The sequence below is a fragment of the Salmo trutta genome, chromosome 24 (genome assembly GCF_901001165.1).
Source record: "Salmo trutta chromosome 24, fSalTru1.1, whole genome shotgun sequence".
Classification (NCBI taxonomy): domain Eukaryota; kingdom Metazoa; phylum Chordata; class Actinopteri; order Salmoniformes; family Salmonidae; genus Salmo; species Salmo trutta.
In genome coordinates, this window is record NC_042980.1 from 48740161 (window position 1) to 48761520 (window position 21360).

General features: G+C 43.3%; 3 protein-coding genes across 3 annotated transcripts in view; all 3 read right to left on the reverse strand.

Moving 5' to 3' along the window:
* Window positions 1–3331: 3331 nt before the first annotated feature.
* On the reverse strand, window positions 3332–6322 carry LOC115161441 (uncharacterized). The gene is made up of 3 exons (XM_029712430.1): window positions 5016–6322; window positions 4375–4863; window positions 3332–4041 (listed from the first exon to the last, which is right to left on the reverse strand). Exons 1-3 carry the CDS (start codon window positions 5923–5925, stop codon window positions 3416–3418), a joined length of 2025 nt encoding a protein of 674 aa, XP_029568290.1. The 5' UTR covers window positions 5926–6322; the 3' UTR covers window positions 3332–3415.
* The window catches only part of LOC115161442 (T-cell-specific surface glycoprotein CD28), a 38900-nt gene continuing 21774 nt past the window's right edge, over window positions 4235–21360 (reverse strand). The window contains exon 5 of the mRNA XM_029712434.1: window positions 4235–4274. The gene's annotated coding sequence lies outside the window, so the exon portion shown is untranslated. The remainder of the gene's footprint in view (window positions 4275–21360) is intronic.
* On the reverse strand, window positions 14080–19823 carry LOC115161443 (cytotoxic T-lymphocyte protein 4-like). The gene is made up of 4 exons (XM_029712435.1): window positions 19274–19823; window positions 18140–18502; window positions 17401–17537; window positions 14080–15177 (listed from the first exon to the last, which is right to left on the reverse strand). Exons 1-4 carry the CDS (start codon window positions 19329–19331, stop codon window positions 15091–15093), a joined length of 645 nt encoding a protein of 214 aa, XP_029568295.1. The 5' UTR covers window positions 19332–19823; the 3' UTR covers window positions 14080–15090.

A 21360-nucleotide genomic window follows, 5' to 3' on the forward strand; every position in this document is an offset into this window, starting at 1 on the left:
ACTTGCCTAGTTATATAAAAAAATGACTTCCTGAAGTCTGGAACACATAGACATCACCAGATGCTGGGTTTCTTCCCTGGTGATGCTCTGCCAGGCCTTTACTGCAGCTGTCTTCACTTCCTGCTTGTTCTTGGGGCGTTTTGCCTTCAGCAAGTGAAATGCTCATTTGGATTCCCGGTCAGGTGATTGACTTGGCCATTGCAGAACATTCCACTTCTTTCCCATAAAAAAAAAAGTATTGGGTTGCTTTCGCAGTATGCTTTAAGGGTCATTGTCACGGTGATGCGCCGTCCCATGAAATTTGAAGCATTTGGCTGAATCTGAGCAGATAATATAGCCCTAACTCATCCTGCAGCTTTTATCAGCAGTCACGTCATCAATAAATACAAGGGAACCAGTTCCATTGGAAGCCATACATGCCCACGTCATAACACTACCTCCACCATGCTTCACAGATGAGGCGGTATGCTTCGGATCATGAGCAGTTCCATTCTCTTCTCTTCCCTTCATTCTGGTACAAGTTGATCTTGTCCATAGGATGTTGTTCCAGAACTGTACAGGCTTTTTATAGATGTTGTTTGAAACACTCTAATCTGCTCTTCCTGTTATTGAGGTTTACCAATGGTTTACATCTTGTGGTAAACCCTCTGTATTTACTCTGGTGAAGTATTCTCTCGACTGTTGACACAGATAATCCTACCTCCTTGTTTTTGACACAGATAATCCTACCTCCTTGTTTTTGACACAGATAATCCTACCTCCTTGTTTTTGACACAGATAATCCTACCTCCTTGACTTTGACACAGATAATCCTACCTCCTTGACTTTGACACAGATAATCCTACCTCCTTGTTTTTGACACAGATAATCCTACCTCCTTGTTTTTGACACAGATAATCCTACGGTAGGATTATTATTAAGGGGTTTTTCTTCACCAGGGAAATACTTCTTCTGTCATCCAGCTACCTGAGACATGAAACAGATCGGTGGGAGGGAATACAGGTTCTCGCGAGCTACCTGAGACATGAAACAGATCCGTGGGAGAGCATACAGGTTATTATGTGGGAGAAAGGTAGACTTGCTGAGGGAAAGAAAAATAGAAATACATTAGTTAGCGAAAGAGGAGACTGGCAGCAGGCCCTGAGTGGAGATAACAGGTGGCCATACGTCCCCAAGCAGGAACCACGCAACGGCCAGGCAAGCTGTATGTATGACCATGACTAAATATATGCCAAGCGTAAGCATGCAGTGCATGCATTATTTTCATATCCATATGAGGAGTCTAGCCCCTACTATGTTAGAGCTAAAAGCAGATATGGGCGTTATCCATTGGGTTGAAAGAAAATGGTGGCAGAACGCATAGGAGGTTTTACTTCATTTACATAAAGGATGGACCTATGTATTGTATATGCATAAAAAGCAGAGCCGGGGCCTAAGGAAGGCAGTTGTTGTCCGCGGACCGGCTCGGCTTTATTACTCTGTATTAAAGTCTATATTGAATTTACAAGTTCTTGTAAGAAGTGTTATTCTTAAGACAATTTTCCACGACAGTCGCGAGCTACCTGAGACATGAAACAGATCGGTGGGAAGGAATACAGGCTATCGCCAATTTATTAATGCACAATTTGCCCAAATGGATAATGGAAACACTTCAACCACTTTCTTTTCATTCGACACTCGGTTTTTGCGAAGTGTTTTTATTTTTATTTTTTATAGGTTTGACGTCATTCCATCCAGCTGTTTTTATGGACAACGGAAACGCACAGTAACAGTCCCATCTATTTTCTACGCAAAACTTTCTAAATGCTGCCAAAACCATAATGACTGGACAGGTTAATGTAAACACCTTGAACACTGCTAATGTAACTATCAAGTAAGGAACAGGAGGAATGAAGCAAGAGAAAAATCAGTCTGATCAAAGACTAGGCCTAAACTCAAAAAGGTGATTCATAATATATGGGATAGTTTCCTAGTATATCATTGAATAGGTCTATATCTGAATAGTGCTTAGAAGTATATTATCAGGATTTAAATCCAGTTGCAGAGCAATACAAGGTATAAATAACAGTTGATTAAATAATATTGACAATGAAGTTTGCCAAATAAAAACATTTGTTTGACCTAGAAGCATTACGCATGACGATCCGATCAGTTATTCAAGTACAAGGATTTATCCTCCATATTTGTAGACATGTAGGGACAGTCATTTCTCAAGTTAACATAAATAATGTATTTTAATAAAGACTTTTGTTGTACATCAAAACATTCTCAGGTATTTTTTTTTTTAAGCAATTCAATTATCATTATTAGGCTGTTATCCTAAAATAAAAGCCTTTTTTTTTTTATCAATTTGTCACAGGCAATTTGGATAATTTTGCATTTATACAATTCCCCTTGAAATATCTCATGTTATTGTCCCCGCATATCTCATGTTATTGGCCCTGCATGAGAAGGCATAGGCTGTGTCAGAAAATGACACCCTATTCCCTATATAGTGCACTACTTTGGACCAGAGCCATAAAAACCTTTGTCAAATGTAGTGCACTACATAGGGAATAGGGTGCCATACAACGGAGTGACTCTACAAAACACATCCTCTGCTCTATTGTTACTGGTAGAGTAGAACTGGTGCTGGTATAGTAGAACTGGTAGAGTAGAACTGGTAGAGTAGAACTGGTACTGGTAGAGTAGAACTGGTACTGGTAGAGTAGCACTGGTAGAACTGGTACTGGTAGAGTAGAACTGGTAGAGTAGAACTGGTACTGGTAGAGTAGAACTGGTAGAGTAGAACTGGTACTGGTAGAGTAGAACTGGTAGAGTAGAACTGGTAGAGTAGAACTGGTAGAGTAGCACTGGTAGAACTGGTACTGGTAGAGTAGCACTGGTAGAGTAGAACTGGTACTGGTAGAGTAGAACTGGTACTGGTAGAGTAGAACTGGTAGAGTAGCACTGGTAGAACTGGTACTGGTAGAGTAGCACTGGTAGAGTAGAACTGGTACTGGTAGAGTAGTACTGGTAGAGTAGCACTGGTACTGTAATGTTGGTCTCCTGCCCTCTAACTCAAATGTGGACCACAAAGTCAGTTCCACTCTTCCCCTCTAATCAGGGACTGATTTAGACCTGTGACACCAGGTGGGGGATTCCCCTCTAATCAGGGACTGATTTAGACCTGGGACACCAGGTGGGGGATTCCCCTCTAATCAGGGCCTGATTTAGACCTGGGACACCAGGTGGGCGATTCCCCTCTAATCAGGGACTGATTTAGACCTGGGACACCAGGTGGGGGATTCCCCTGTAATCAGGGACTGATTTAGACCTGGGACACCAGGTGGGTGTAATTCATTATCAGGTAGAACAGAAAACCAGTAGTAATCGAGAACTTGTAGGGTAAGATTTGAATACCCATGATCCCTTGTTACTGGTAGAGCTCAGAGTCTGTCAGGGAGAGGCCCTGCTGTGAGGATGACGTCATCGCAGGCTGCATAATGTGCTCCACCATATTGTGTCCTCCATGTTGCCCCAGCATTAGAGAAGAGGAGTTTAACTGGATGGGAGGGTAGTTAATGTTACCTGCCCCAGAGTCACAGTGACTTCTGTTGTACAGAAAACTGTTATTGTACTGAGATTGAGAGACGGCAGGACTGTTCCTCTGCTGTGTCTGAGTCGGGCCTGTGGTTTTGTGCTGTGTGTGGTGGCTAATCTGGCTATGATTCCCCAGCCCACTGTTCAGACTGTTCCCCTGGCCCAGACCCGGTCCAGTCTGGTTCATCTGAGTCAGTAGACAGGCCTGCAGCTTCCTCTTGGCTCTCCAGCGGGCCACTCTGAGCCGGGTCTTCTCCCGTCTCTCCTTCACCAGGTCAGCTAATAGAGGCTGGGGAAGGTTTTTCTCCATCTCTCTCTGACGGGTCTGGTTCCTCCTCCTCAACTCAGTTCGTCTAATTTTAAACTCCTCGTACAGACTCAGGTCCTTGGGCCACGGACGAACCATCGGCCTGGGAGCAACTCCTCCTGACGTGGACATCACTGCCTGGGACAGCCCATCTGAGGATGAAGAGGGGAAAACAACATTCCATTAGATTGGATAAACAATATTTTTATTTTATTGCCGTGTGACTCAGTTGGTAGAGCATGGTGTTTTGCAACGCCAGGGTTGTGGGTTCGATTCCCACGGGGGACCAGTACGGAGAAAAAAGGAAAAAAATGTATGAAATGTATGTATTCACTACTGTAAGTCGCTCTGGATAAGAGCGTCTGCTAAAATGACTAAAATGTAAAAAAAAATGTAAAATGTAGTGACCACAACAAAGCAGTATTTTGCCTTGGGACATGGCTGTAGATTATGGAGTCACCATGTCTCAGGGAGATTTAACTCACATGAACAAGAGTCGGCTGAGGTGAAGGGTGTATTCTCTGCTAAGGTCCTCTGGTTCTGTGGTGGACGGGGTGCTCTCCGATCCCTCTGGCTCTGAGAGCCTGGGATTGTCCTGTGACTGTCCAGGAGGTGGTTTCCCTGAGTCTGCCTGTCTAAAAGGTTGCCCTGAGAGTCGAAGCCTTCAGCAGCCAGGTTTATCAGCAGGGTCTCCACCTCCTCTGGTTCCTGTTTGATACAGATGATCTCCACCTCAGCTTCCTCCTCTTTCACTTGGAACTGGGACAGTGGCTGGGAGAGTGGCAGTACACTCCTGGCAGAGCAGTCTGCTCCATCAGTCCTGGGTGGGGAGAGAACCAGCTGGTCTCCAGGGTCTGTGCTGGTCTCTGGTGGTGGCTGTGTAATGATGGTCCACTCAGCCTGACACTCTTCTTCCTCCTCCCTCCTCTGGCTCTCATCAGACACCTCGGGGTCTAGGGGGGCTGGGTGCTCCTCTGGAGGGATAGAGAGGTAACATGGTGGTCAACCAACACAGGGAGAATAGAGGGCTATACTAATTCAGTCAGGCCACCAATTTACATACACAAGCAAACACAGAATAATAGCCACATACAAACCCGACAAGATCTGAGAAAAGACATTCTACCTTTCAAAGGTTCCAGATGCTCTGATGAACTAGTGGGGGTCAATGTCCGATCCTCCAGAGTCTGGGAGATCACAGTTGTCAGATCATCGTGACTGTCAAAGGATGTTGATGTGGGCCTAACGGTTACCATATTGTCAGAGGGTTGGGTGGCCCTGACCAAGTTATCAGAGGGCTGGGTGGCCCTGACCAAGTTATCAGACGGTTGGGTGGCCCTGACCATATTCTCAGAGGGTTGGGTGGCCCTGACCAAGTTATCAGAGGGCTGGGTGGCCCTGACCAAGTTATCAGATGGTTGGGTGGCCCTGACCAAGTTATCAGAGGGTTGGGTGGCCCTGACCATATTCTCAGAGGGTTGGGTGGCCCTGACCAAGTTATCAGAGGGTTGGGTGGCCCTGACCAAGTTATCAGAGGGTAGGGTGGCCCTGACCAAGTTATCAGAGGGTTGGGTGGCCCTGACCATATTCTCAGAGGGTAGGGTGATGGTGACTCGATTCCTTGGCTGTAAGTTTCCATTTGTAGTGGGAATTTGGTTGTTGTTTGTAACCATCCTTCTCGGCGGCTGTGGTAAACCCGAGGACAGTGCGGCCTCGGAGGAACCGTGAATTCTGCGGGGATCAGAATGGCCGAATGCTGTCCGGTAGGTCTGATAAGTGGCAGCGTGGGCGTTCTCACCCAGAGCATTCATGTGTTTCCGCATAGTCTTCATCTGAGATCGGGATATCTCCAGCATCTGTCTTATGTTCTCCGCCTCTTTCTCTTTAGCAACTACCTCCCTCTTCAGCTCGTCAAATTTAATGCCGACGACTCTAAGCATCTCCCCCAACACAGTCTCAACAGCGGCACTAACCGCTCTCTCTATCACGGTACCCATCTGGCCCCGCATTAGGGAAATTGTTAGACTGATATCCATTTTTGTAAAACTGCAATAACTACCTTTCAATTTGTTTATAACATCGGAGGTCAAATTTCATAGTCTGTCGTCCATCGTGAAATGTATAGCAAGCGATTGATTGCTACTAGCTAGCTAGCTACCCTCGTAACAAGCGGAAAACCTGCTCCAGAGAGCTAACTAAACAAGACAATTTAATGGGTTTTCACTGTTTCTAAGTTATTAAATAGTAAAATGTCCCTGGCTAATTTCGAAACCAGAAGATGTCAGAGAAACTGAAAACATTTAAACTTCGGATCTATGTAAACAAATATATTCTCCTTTAATCGTTCCTGTGTTTCATGAAATATGTCCGATAGGATCGCCGAACTGGAGGTTTAAGTTCCGGGTAGGAGCGTGACCAGAAATCTTTGACGGCCTAACCTAGGAAGGTATGCTATGCTGTGCAAATCATGAACTCAATAGGTTACAATACAATATTATTTGTTAAAATTGGACTGAATATGGGTAGAACGTAGAATTAGCTCCAACAGTGCAGTAGTATCTAACAATTCACAACAATACACACAAATCTAAAAGTAAAAGTATGGAATTAAGAAATATATAAATATTAGGATGAGCAATGTCGAAGTGGCATTAACTAAAATACAGTAGAATACAGTGTATACATATTAAATGAGTAAAACAGTATGTAAACATTATTAAAGTGACCAGTTAGATCAGAATCGCCGTCATAGTCATTGGCCTGGACAGAGAATTAAGTCAAAGCCACAAATCCAAATCCCCATCTCCATTTATGGCTTAGGAAGGGTCTATAGTATAATACATTCCACTACCTACAATACATTCCACTACCTACACTACCTACAGTCTAATACATTCCACTACCTACACTACCTACAATACATTCCACTACCTACAGTCTAATACATTCCACTACCTACACTACCTACAATACATTCCACTACCTACAGTCTAATACATTCCACTACCTACAGTCTAATACATTCCACTACCTACACTACCTACAGTCTAATACATTCCACTACCTACAGTCTAATACATTCCACTACCTACAGTCTAATACATTCCACTACCTACAGTCTAATACATTCCACTAGGCCTACAGCCTAATACACTAAGAGTCTGAACAAAAGCAAATTAAAAGCATGCAAGAAAGGCGAAATGACCAGTGACAAGCTGCAGGCTGTCATGCACCCCACAAATCTGAGGGGGCACAAAGTATGTGAGAATGGCTGGAGTGTATAAATAAAAAAACAGTGGTCACTGCTAACAGTGGTCCCGTGTGGCTCAGTTGGTAGAGCATGGTGTTTGCAACACCAGGGTTGTGGGTTCAATTCCCACGGGGGACTAGTATGAAAAAAAAAAAATGTAGGAAATGTATGCATTCACTACTGTAAGTCGCTCTGGATAAGAGCGTCTGCTAAATGACTAAAATGGGAAATGGGAAACACTGCCAAAGTAACTGCCCGTTGAGACAGATTACTGCCCATTCAGGTTCTGGGTTGAGACAGATTACTGCCCATTCAGGCTCTGGGTTGAGGCAGACAGAACAAAAAACACCCCAACATCACCTACACATTCAGGTTCTGGGTTGAGACAAATAACTGCCCATTCAGGCTCTGGCTTGAGACAGATTACTGCCCATTCAGGCTCTGGGTTGAGACAAATAACTGCCCATTCAGGCTCTGGCTTGAGACAGATTACTGCCCATCCAGGCTCTGGGTTGAGACAGATTACTACCCATTCAGGCTCTGGGTTGAGACAGATTACTGCCCATCCAGGCTCTGGGTTGAGACAGATTACTGCCCATCCAGGCTCTGGGTTGAGACAGATTACTACCCATTCAGGCTCTGGGTTGAGACAGACAGAACAAAAAAACCCACAACATCACCTAAACATTTAGGCTCTGAGATGTTCCCGCTTTAGCCTAAAGGGAAGAAGAGTAATCTTGTTTTTAGAATAAAATGGTTGAGTATAACTTTATATTTTGAAATCCCCACTAGCTAGCTAGCTAATTTATATTTTCAGTTTATATCTCTTCTTTTAGTTAACGTAGCTAGTTATGGCTAGCTGCGTCATGACTGTTCTAGCTAATGTTAGCTAGCTAGCTAGCCCCCACCTTTGCTAGCTAACATCCCCCAAAAAACATACTAGCTAATTGAACAAAGACCAACATATCTGTATATTAAAATTAACATGATGTAAAAAGTCTTAGCTAATTACTATTTATAAAGATTCTGTCTTGGCTACATTTGGTCTTCGCCATCTGACTGATTTAATTTAACCTGGTTTAGACTAAGGTAGCTAGAGCTAAACAGGGAATGTTCACATTTCTTCTAACGGTCATATTTTTACACTAGCTAGCTATCCCAAGACAAGTTACATAGCTAGCTACAATTTACAATCCTGACTCCTAAAATGTCCAGAAATTAAAGTAAGTAAATATGTTGGGTAATTAAACTTGTAGGTTTATACCCTATTGAATAACTAGCCACTCACTGTAAGTTAGAAAATAACGTTGGCTAACGTTAGTCACGATTAGCTTACCGCTAACGTTAGCTAGCTAGCTAGCTAGCTATCTAACTATCTATCTATAAACAACATCACTTTACTGTAGCTAGCTTAAGTCACATTACAGTAGCTTAGTTGGAGGCCATGGTTATCTAACGTTAGCTAACATTAGACTAAAGCTAAAGAGGTTTACAAAGCTAGCTATAACATAACATTAATGTAGCTACCTAGTCTAAGGCATATCATAATTATCCCTATTGACAATGACCCATTGTAATGATTGTTCCATGTTTAACCTACAGATAAGTGGGTGCTAATAGAGTGGCAGGAGGAACCATCAAAATGTGATATTGTACAAGACAACAAATGACTCATAAGGGATGTTGTGTGGGAGGACGAGAGTCCACCTGGGGGGAAATAGGGGATGTTGTGTGGGAGGACGAGAGTCCACCTGGGGGGGAAATAGGGGATGTTGTGTGGGAGGACGAGAGTCATTGTCTGTCTGGCTGGTTGTCCTTCATTGTCTGTCTGGCTGGTTGTCCTTCTATGTCTGTCTAGCTGGTTGTTCTTCTATGTCTGTCTGGCTGGTTGTCCATCTATGTCTGTCTGGCTGGTTGTCCTTCTCTTCTGTCTGGCTGGTTGTCCTTCTCTTCTGTCTGGCTGGTTGGGCTTCTATGTCTGTCTGGCTGGTTGTCCTTCTATGTCTGTCTGGCTGGTTGTCCTTCTCTTCTGTCTGGCTGGTTGTCCTTCTATGTCTGTCTGGCTGGTTGTCCTTCTATGTCTGTCTGGCTGGTTGTCCTTCATTGTCATTCTGGCTGGTTGTCCTTCTATGTCTGTCTCTAATGTTTGCATGTATCTGTTAAACTGGTGTTTCTTATATTATTGTTTAGGTAATGTTTGCCTAATTGTTGCTGTCTATCAACTCACACTTTTATAGAGCACAAAAGCACTCCCCATACACTCCCCCATACACTCCCCATACACTCCCCCATACACTCCCCATACACTCCCCCATACACTCCCCCATACACTCCCCCCAGCACTACCCCATACACTCCCCCCAGCACTCCCCCATACATTCCCCCCAGCACTACCCCATACACTCCCCCATACACTCCCCCCAGCACTACCCCATACACTCCCCACAGCACTCCCCCATACACTCCCCCAGCACTCCCCACAGCACTCCCCCAGTACTCCCCCCAGCACTCCCCCCAGCACTCCCCCAGCACTCCCCCCAGCACTCCCCCCAGCACTCCCCATACAGTGTATGTGTCATCTTTTAACATTGGACAGAGCTAAGATATTAGTGTATGATTATGTTAATACAGCCAGGACCATGGTCAGAGGGGACGACCCCATTGGGCAGAAGTAAAGCCCCGCTGCAGGCCTGCCGAAGAGGTGGCACCTTCAGCACAGCCATGGTTAAAGACCTGGCTGTGGCTGTGTTTTGAAGGGAGCTGATTGCTAAGTATGACCCCTTTCATTGAGTTGGATTTTATGACAGTAAGTACTCTTCTGGTAAGTATCACCTAACTGTTGTTATTTCCTGTCACTGTTCCTCATGTAAAACACACACACACACACACACACACACACACACACACACACACACACACACACACAGAGAGTTTCTGCTGTTCCATCCTGTGAACTCTACCCCTTCTCATCTGTCTCCTGTCCTCTCCAGTTAACAGGGCCTGTAAACAACAGCGAGACAGACGAACACAGAAGGCAGCACTGGACAGCCGTGCAGGCGAAGGTAACACCCCACACAGTCTCAAACTCTCATTTCTCCCTTTAAAGCAAAGTCTAACACGCGTGGATACTCACAGATGTTGTTGGTGTACCGGCCATATTAAAACCAACAACACCATTACAGACATCTGTTTCCCTTCACACCAATATACATAAGCTGTTCATGTCATTTTTTTGTTTGTCATTTTAGCAGACATTCTTATCCAGAGCGACTTACAGTAGTGAATGCATACATTTCATACATTTTTTTTTTCTTCTCCATACTGGTCCCCCGTGGGAATCAAACCCACAACCCTGGCATTGCAAACACCATGCTCTACCAACTGAGCCACACGGGACCAATTACTCTCTGTCACCATTACTCTCACTTGTTACAAAATATGCTTTCATCATATTTATTCAATATCTTTTATTTCTCTCCTAGGAATCATATTTTATGCAGTGCTGGTGAAATGGACAATCAGACACGTCAGCTGTTGCTTCATTGGATAATTTCATTTCCATGCAATTTATATATATATCTCTCTCTCTCTTCCCTGTAGCTCAGTTGGTAGAGCATGGTGTTTGCAATGCCAGAGTTGTGGGTTCGATTCCCACGGGGGGCCAGTACGGAGAAAATAATGTAAAAAATTGTTTTTAATGAAATGTATGCATTCACTACTGTAAGTTGCTCTGGATAAGAGTGTCTGCTAAAATGACAAAAAGGTAAATGTATATCTTGTACAATCTATCCATTCTTTTGAAAGAATATGGATTGTCCTACATGAAACTCTCTGAAGGATGAGAAAGGAATCCAGCAGGTTGTCCTACAGGAAAATGGCCGCCCTGGAAATCTTGTGGAATTACCCGACCTACAGGATATCCCACAGGATTTTGGGGCCATTTTGGTGTAAGACAATTCCGATAGTCCTCAAATAAATCCTGAAGGACTTGCCTATCTGCATGATTCCTACAGGATCCTGCAGGAAAGTGGTGCCACGGAAATCCTGTAGGACATCCTACTGTATTCCTGCAGGATATATATTCTGCTGTATTCCTGCAGGATATATATTCTGCAGTATTCCTGTAGGACTTTTTTTTTGGTAAGGGCTGAACAAATTTGAGGTCTTGTGAGCGAAAAACTTCAAAGTTGTGAGAAATTGTTGCAACTTCCGGTGTGTGTTTACAGTGAACACTGAGGCTGTACCCTTTACAGTTTTAGACAGTAACCAATAGCCTATTACCACGACTCAGGCTGAGACCCAGATACACAGTAACCAATAGCCTATTACCACGACTCAGGCTGAGACCCAGATACACAGTAACCAATAGCCTATTATCACAACTCAGGATAAGACCCAGATACACAGTAACCAATAGCCTATTACCACGACTCAGGATAAGACCCAGATACACAGTAACCAATAGCCTATTATCACAACTCAGGATAAGACCCAGATACACAGTAACCAATAGCCTATTATCACGACTCAGGATGAGAATCTTACAAGTCTCCAAGTTTATTATAGTTCAAGGGGCAGGCGAAAGGTAAGTCAAGTCAGGCAAAGAGTCATAATCCAAATCGGAGTCAAGCAGGTACAGGACATTTTAGTCATTTAGCAGACGCGCTTATCCAGAGCGACTTACAGTAGTGAATGCATACATTTCTTTTTTTTTTCCCCATACTGGCCCCCCGTGGGAATTGAACCCACAACCCTGGCGTTGCAAATACCATGCTCTACCAGCTGAGCTACACGGGACCAACAGGATGGCAGGCGAAAGGTAAGTCAAGGCAGGCAAAGAGGCTTAATCCAAATCCGAGTCAGGCAGATACAGGATCACGAAAGGTCAGAACTGGAAAGACTAATGAAAAACTAAAGCACAGGGAACACGCTGGTAGGACAAGACGAACTGGCAACAGACAAACACAAAACGCAGGTATAAATACACAGGGCCGGTACCGGGTTACCTTCAGACTAGTCCTGTGGGGCCGGTACCGGGTTACCTTCAGACTAGTCCTGTGGGGCCGGTACCGGGTTACCTTCAGACTAGTCCTGTGGGGCCGGTACCGGGTTACCTTCAGACTAGTCCTGTGGGGCCGGTACCGGGTTACCTTCGGACTAGTCCTGTGGGGCCGGTACCGGGTTACCTTCAGACTAGTCCCGTGGGGCCGGTACCGGGTTACCTTCGGACTAGTCCTGTGGGGCCGGTACCGGGTTACCTTCAGACTAGTCCTGTGGGGCCGGTACCGGGTTACCTTCAGACTAGTCCCGGGTGGCTTTTGGGGGTTGTAGAGCAAAACGTAAAACACCATCGTGTTGGTGAGAGTCTAATCTTTCCATAGAGTGGGCATAGTTTGTAGGCCAAACCACTTTCCACCGTAGAAGTGGAAGGCCGACATAAGCGATTGTGGTGGATTGAGACGGAGCCCATACAACAACAAAAAAATATCTCTAGCTTAAACAGACACATTTTGATTGGGATTTTTGTAGAATACAATTATACAGGTGCGTCAATAGACTCTTAAGTTTAAATATTGTTGAAATAGAGATACAGTTGCAGCCAAATATATTGGCACCCTTGCACATTTCTTAAATTATTCCCTCTTTCTTCAAAGAAATTAATTGAAATTGAAAAACACATTTTTTTTTTTTTTTACTTATTTTCTAAATTAAAATTGTAAACTTAAAGAAAAATGGCATGGACAAAATTATTGGCACTCCGGAGTTTGGTTGCACAGTCCATGGCCAAGATAACTGCCGGTGCACTCTAACAACTGCTGTTTTCAGACCTCATGGAAGGTTATGGATGTGATACCGATCTGGACTCTACGCTGGCCATTCCAGAACACATATCGTGGAAGGTTATGGATGTGATACAGATCTAGGACTCAACGCTGGCCATTCCAGAACACATATCGTGGAAGGTTATGGATGTGATACAGATCTAGGACTCAACGCTGGCCATTCCAGAACACATATCGTGGAAGGTTATGGATGTGATACAGAGCTGGACTCAACGCTGGCCATTCCAGAACAGTCTTAACGTTTCTTCTTGAATCATTCCAGGGTGCTTTTAAGTTTTCACGTTTTATTAGTCATATGTACGGATGCTACACATCGTCCAACTAAATGCTTCTGGACATATCAACAACAATAAGAACTAATACAAGATAAGAATACGACCACAAAGTAAGTATCTCAGTAGAATAGAATAAACATTTTAGCATCAGTATAATACAGGAAGGCACAATTTATAGTCCAATATTTACACATGTTTTGGGGATGGGGGGGCAAGTGTATTAATTGAGCAGTACAATACGAGTCTAATTTATTTAACACTTAAATGAATGAGAGGGTTGTCACTAGTTAACCCAGCCACAATAGTCATAAACCCCGGGGCGGCGGGTAGCCTAGTGGTTAGAGCGTTGGGCCAGTAACTGAAAAGTTGCTATATCAAATCCCTGAGCCGACAAGGTAAAAATCTGTCGTTCTGCCCCTGAACAAGGCAGTTAACCCACTGTTCCTGTCATTGTAAATAAGAATTTGTTCTTTAACTGACTTGCCCTAGTTAAACAAGAAGTATGTATCTTCTTAAAATGTAAACCTTAACCACACTGCTACCCTTATGATTAACCCTAACCTCGAGTTATTCCAACACCGATCCTCTCTGATTTGAAATGTTTTAAATTTTGCCTTTGTTTAACTAGGCAAATCAGTTAAAGAACAAATTCTTATTTACAATGACAGCCTAGGAACAGTGGGGTTAGCTGCCTTGTTCAGGGGCAGAACAACAGATTTTTACCTTGTCAGCTCAGGGATTCGATCTTGCAACCTTTCGGTTATTAGTCCTTCCGGTTACTAGGCTACCTGCCGTCCCATGATAATACAGAGACCCTATCTCTAGAGATGTCACAATAGTAGAAACATTTATTTAACATTATAAGAAATCCTATTGACTAAGACAGAAATGAATCATGAAAAGTTCTCAAACCATTGATCACATTGTTAATCACATTCTAAATCACATTCTAAATCTCATTCTAAATCACATTCTAAATCTCATTCTAAATCACATTCTAAATCTCATTCTAAATCACATTCTAAATCACATTCTAAATCTCTAACCTGTAGGACACTTACAACTAGAATCCTTAACGGTCCAACACAGACATTTTTATCTAATTATTTCTTGGTAACAGTTAAGTACCTTACTGTGATTTGTTTCAATTAAAACTGTCAAAGAGAAACAAATATAGCTTCTTAGCTAAGAACAATTTCTCAAGCAAGAATTTTGCTAAGACTGTCTGGGAGTGGTCTGAGTGGGGAGGGGGAAACTGAAAACTGGCTGGTATTGTCAGAGAGGTTTGGAATTGGTTTATTAACTATTATAAAAAAAATAGAAACGCAACATGCAACAATTTCATCGTTAAATATATATGTATTTTTTTTTATCAACGATTTTACTGCGTTACAGTTCATATAAGGAAATCAGTCAATTGAAATTAATTCGTTAGGCCCTAATCTATGGATTTCACATGACTGGGCAGTGGTGCAACCAAGGGTGGGTCTGGGAAGACATAGGCCCACCCACTGGGGAGCCAGGCCCGCCAATCAGAAAGTCCTGGGCTGGCGTGGTTACATGTGGTCTGCGGTTGTGAGGCCGGTTGAACGTACTGCCAAATTCTCTAAAACGACGTTGGAGGTGGCTTATGGCAGAGAAATTAACATTACATTCTCTGGCAACAGCTCCGGTGGACAATCCTGCACTCATCCGTCAAAACTTGAGACTTCTGTGGCCATTGTGTTGTGTGACAAAAACTGCACGTTTTAGTGGCATTTTATTGTCCCCCAGCACAAGGTGCACCTGTGTAGTGATCATGTGGGGGTGATGCAGACAATTGATGAAAATTCTTCATTGGAAGTTTCCATAACCAAATCTTCCGTCATTCTGTGAAATCATTGGTGTTATTCCTCCAAACCTTCTTTTCCTCTGTAGAACCTAGACGGTAAATAGGTCAAAATATATTATTATATCTATTACAGGTTTTCTCAAGTATTTTTTTTTTTTAGCAATGTTGTCGATTTTTTTCAAAACCAGAATCTACAAGACACAGAACTCTGTTGCAAAACACTAAATGCATTTTCAAAATGTAGTTGCCCTCTCAAAACACAAATACATTCATCTAAACTATATTTTACACCGTCAAAATTGCAAATACATTCATCAAAAGAACACGACTGTCTGCTAAAGATTAACGCAACCATACTTCCTACACTGGTTGAATCAACATTGTTTCCATGTCATTTCAATGACCGTTGAACCAACATGAACTAGACATATTCACACCCCTGAGTCAATACTTTGTAGAAGAACCTTTAAATCAAATCAAATCAAATGTATTTATATAGCCCTTCTTACATCAGCTGATATCTCAAAGTGCTGTACAGAAACCCAGCCTAAAACCCCAAACAGCAAGCAATGCAGGTGTAGAAGCACGGTGGCTAGGAAAAACTCCCTAGAAAGGCCAGAACCTAGGAAGAAACCTAGAGAGGAACCAGGCTAATGAGTGGAGGCCAGTTCTCTTCTGGCTGTGCCGGGTGGAGATTATAACAGAACATGGCCAAGATGTTCAAAAGTTCAGCCATTACAGCTGGGATTTGTCATGGGTAAAGTCTCTTAAGAGCTTTCCACACCTGGATCATTGCTAGACGACCATTTTCAAGTAGATTTAAGTCAAAACTGTAACTCGGCCACTCAGGAACATTCACTGTCTTGGTAAGAAACTCCAGTGTAGATGTGGTCTTGTGTTTTAGGTTATTGTCCTGCTGAAAGGTGTATTCATCAAAGCAGACTTCCAGGTTTTCCTCTAGGATTTTGCTCCATTCCGTTTCTTTTTAATCCTGAAAACTCCCCAGTCCTTAACGATTACAAGCATACCCATAACGTGATGTAGCCACCACTATGCTGCGGGCGGCAGGTAGCCTAGTGGTTAGAGCTTTGGACCAGTAACCGAAAGGTTGCTAGATCGAATCCCTGACCTGACAAGGTAAAAACTGTTGTTCTGCTCCTGAACAAGGCAGTTAACCCACTGTTCCTCGGCCGTCATTGTAAATAAGAATTTGTTCTTAACTGACTTGCCAAGTTAAATAAAGGTAAAATAAAAAAAAATATGCTTGAAAATATGGAGAGTGGTACTCAGAAATATATTGGATTTGCCCCAAACATAGCATGTTATATTCAGGACAAAAAGTGAATTGCTTTGCCTATATTTTTGCAGTTTTATTTTTAGTGCCTTGTTGCAAACAAGATGCATGTTTTGTAATATTTGTATTCTTTACAGGCTTCCTTCTTTTCACTCTGTCATTTAGGTTAGAATTGTGGAGTAACTACAATGTTGTTGATCCATCCTCAGTTCTCCTATCACAGCCATTAAACTCTGTAACTGTTTGAAATTCAACATTGGCCTCATGGTGAAATCCCTGAGCGGTTTCCTTCCTCTCCGGCAACTGAGTTAGGAAGGATGCCTGTATATTTGTAGTGACTGGGTGTATTGATACACCATCCAAAGTGTAATTAATGACTTCACCAATGCTCAAAGGGATATTCAATGTTTGCTTTTTTTATTTTACCCATCTAACAATAGGTGCCCTTCTTTGCATTGGAAAACCTCCCTGGTCTTTGTGGTTGAATCTGTGTTTGAAATTCACTGCTGGACTGAGGGACCTCACAGATAGTTGTATGTGTGGGGTACAGAGATGTTAAACACTATTATTGCACACAGAGTGAGTCCATGCAACTTATTATGTGACTTGTTAAGCACATTTTTACTCCTGAACTTATTTAGGCTCCTTACCATAACAAAAAGGGCTTGAATACTTATTGACTCAATACATTTCAGCTTTAAATGTTCAAAAATGTCTAAAAACATAATTCCACTTCGACATTATGGGGTATTGTGTGTGGGCCAGTGACAAAACATCTACACTTAATCCATTTTAAATTCAGACTGTAACATCAGAAATGAGGAAAAAGTCAAGGGGTGTGAAAAGTTTCTGTACTCGGTGGAGAAAACTACAAAAGGACATATCTACAGTAGTGCCTCTCGACCAAAATAACTTTTGTCATTAGGTTAACGTTGGTCGAGAATTTGAACAAAACGGACGTGTAACGGTATCAAGGAGTGATCCATGTTAAAACAGAGGTTGTTTTGTAATGCCTTACCTGGTAAAGGAGAAAGGCGATAACGGAGATGACCATTAGTATGCTGGCTGTGACCAGTCCTGCTAGAGCTACTTTGACTGATGTTTCTCCCATATCGCTTGTTCTCTGGGCCTCTGGCAAGGAGCAGTTTGGTTCCTCTACAGAAAGTCAAACATACAGACTCAGTTTCATTACTGTAGACCTTTTCCTGCAGTCAATGACCCAAAAGCACCCTCTTTGGCCTCATGGGTGGAATGTTATTCATATTTATCATAATCAATCGTTTATTTATTTATTTTTTTTAATGCCGAAAATCTGGTGTTTCTATGTCAAACGGTTTTGTTATATTTCAGTCTTCTGTGATGTATATAAAGTGTAATATTGTGATGCAAACTCAAAATGTAATACATTTAAACTCTATATCTGACATGGTACAAGTGTCTTCTTTTTGTTAAGCCCATAACCATGTGTTTGAGGTGTATACGCTTGTTTCCAAGTAGATTTGTTTAAGACAACCAGGAGGACACCCTCTGTGTCATTCTGATTTAACCCACTGTAGTAAAAGGTTATTAAAGAAATCAGAGATTAAACAAAATCTTTTTCTTTCACTGAATTCTAACATAAAATATACACCTGTAACTAGAATTTTCCCACAAATCTCCCATCAACTTCAAAAGCCCATGTTACAGCTTCATACACAGTCACACAGTTATACGCCTAAGAATGTTTTATCTCATTATATAGTAGTATACAGACTTACCTGGTATGTAGAGGAGAGTACCATTTCCAAACGTCCTGAGGTATGGCGGAGGGTACATGACCTCTATGCCACAGTGGTACAGGTCAGTGTCGTTACCCCGGAGACCAGAAACAGTCAGGTTCACCCTGCCTGGCCTTAACTGGCCCCGACAACGCACCTCCCTCTCTCCCTCCACCTGGAAGGATGTCTGGTTGCGGGTGAAGGAGGAGGTGCACACCTTTTGCTTCCCCTCCCTGTACATCCCCCGGTACAGAGTGACCCATAGTTCCTCTGGTTCATGTCTCCCTGTGTGGTGGTAGGAGCAGAACAACTCCACCTCGCCATGAAAACCGACCACACGGTACGGCTGGGTGACCCTCAGCGCTGGGGAGAGAGGCGGGAGAGAGGCGGATACAGAGAGAGAGAGAGAGAGAGAGAGGTAGAGAGCAGCAGAAAGAGAGGGAGAGAGAGAGAGAGGTAGAGAGCAGCAGAAAGAGAGAGAGAGAGGGAGAGGTAGAGAGCAGCAGAAAGAGAGGGAGAGAGAGAGAGAGAGAGAGGTAGAGAGCAGCAGAAAGAGAGAGAGGGAGAGGTAGAGAGCAGCAGAGAGAGAGGGAGAGAGAGAGAGAGGTAGAGAGCAGCAGAAAGAGAGAGAGAGAGAGGTAGAGAGCAGCAGAGAGAGAGAGAGAGAGGTAGAGAGCAGCAGAGAGAGAGAGGTAGAGAGCAGCAGAGAGGGAGAGAGAGAGAGAGAGGTAGAGAGCAGCAGAGAGAGAGGGAGAGAGAGAGGTAGAGAGCAGCAGAGAGAGAGAGAGAGAGGTAGAGAGCAGCAGAGAGAGAGAGGTAGAGAGCAGCAGAGAGGGAGAGAGAGAGAGAGAGGTAGAGAGCAGCAGAGAGAGAGGGAGAGAGAGAGAGAGAGGTAGAGAGCAGCAGAGAGAGAGAGAGAGAGGGGGATCAAGAAGGAGAAAGGGGAAAGGTCAGATTCACTCTCTGCTGTTGCTGAGCTTGTATCCTATACAGCTCCACATCATCCAGAAGTAGAGGTTCACCTCCTAACACCTACAGTCCCAACAACACAATACAACTAAAAAACTAACTCTGCATTGACTAAATCTAGTCTTTTAAAAAAAATGTCTTGTATCATATTTGAAAAGAACTCACCATTCCACACTGGGAGGTAAAGACCGAGACAGAGAAATGTCAACAGGCTGAGACTCATGATGTCAAGACAAAAAAAAATGTACCTCCAAAATAATCTTCATCAGACTTTTATATTGCCAAGTGTTTCGGAAAGAGTTTGAGATCGTGCTCTGATACGTACGCCTTATGTGCCTTAGTACCAGTAATCCCAAACCGCCCAGGCAAGTAGCCTGCCTATACAGTATATTAATCTGCTAAAATACATTCCAATAACAACGGAAAATATGCAAAGTGAATATAAAGAGAGAGAGAGAGAGAGAGAGAGAGAGAGAGAAACGCCCAAAGTACAACAATGAAATGATTAGTCATAATGAAAATGCTGATTTGGTGAGATTTTACCCGTTTTGACGTCATCAGTGACAATGTTGATTGGAACATATTTGGTGCTGCAGTGATAACACTCAGAACCAATGATGGAGCGGAGAGACCATCAGCAACACCTCTATCACGGTGGAGATGTTATTTAACCTTTACTTAACTGGGCAAGTCATTTAATTACAAATTCTTATTTACAATGACGGCCTACCAAAAGGCAAAAGGCCTCCTGCGGGGACGGGGGACTTAAAATAAAAATATAGGACAAAATACACATCACGACAAGAGAGACAACACAACACTACATATAGAGAGACCTAAGACAACAACATAAGGCAGCAACACATGACAACACAGCATGGTAGCAACACAACATGACAACACAGCATGGTAGCAACACAACATGGTAGCAACACAACATGACAACACAGCATGGTAGCAACACAACATGGTAGCATCACAACATGACAACACAGCATGGCAGCAACACAACATGGCAGCAACACAACATGGTAGCAACACAACATGGTAGCAACACAACATGGCAGCAACACAACATGGTAGAAACACAACATGGCAGCAACACAACATGGCAGCAACACAACATGGTAGCAACACAACATGGTAGCAACACAACATGGCAGCAACACAACATGGTAGGAACACAACATGGTAGCAACACAACATGACAACACAGCATGGTAGCAACACAACATGACAACACAGCATGGTAGCAACACAACATGGCAGCAACACAACATGGTAGGAACACAACATGGTAGCAACACAACATGACAACACAGCATGGTAGCAACACAACATGACAACACAGCATGGTAGCAACACAACATGACAACACAGCATGGTAGCAACACAACATGGTAGCAACACAGCATGGTAGCAACACAACATGGTAGCAACACAACATGGCAGAAACACAACATGGTAGTGTCACAGGCCGGCTCATAGCCTGTGGCAAAAATGAGAGGACATCAACAACCGGTATAGGCCAATTCAAAAGGTTCTTTATTATAAAACAAAACTATTAACTATAAACAAAGAAAAAGGAATGAGGTGTGGAAATGTCATAATGTAAGGTGTATGTAAGGTGCATGGATGCGTGAATATGACTGAGTGGAAACTAAATATATCTACAAAGGAACAAACAAAACAGGATCATACCTGGAGGAGAGAGAGAGAGAGAGAGAGAGAGAGAGAGAGAGAGAGAGAGAGAGAGAGAGAGAGAGAGAGAGAGAGAGAGAGAGAGAGAGAGCGCAAACGAAGCAAGGAGTCAGACAGAGAGGTTAGTGGAGCAGTTTGTTAAATACCCTGAGCCCAGGTGGCTCCAATCACTAACGACCCTCCTCTGCCTGCAGGGGGAGCCGTGACACCCCCCTCCTTAAAATGAGGGTCCCACCCTCAATTCAAATTAGCAACACAACATGACAACACAACATGGCAGCAACACAACATGGCAACACAACATGGTAGAAACACAACATGACAACACAGCATGGCAGCAACACAACATGACAACACAACATGGTAGCAACACAACATGGCAACACAGCATGGTAGAAACACAACATGACAACACAGCATGGTAGCAACACAACATGGTAGCAACACAACATGACAACACAGCATGGCAGCAACACAACATGACAACACAGCATGGTAGCAACACAACATGACAACACAGCATGGTAGCAACACAACATGACAACACAGCA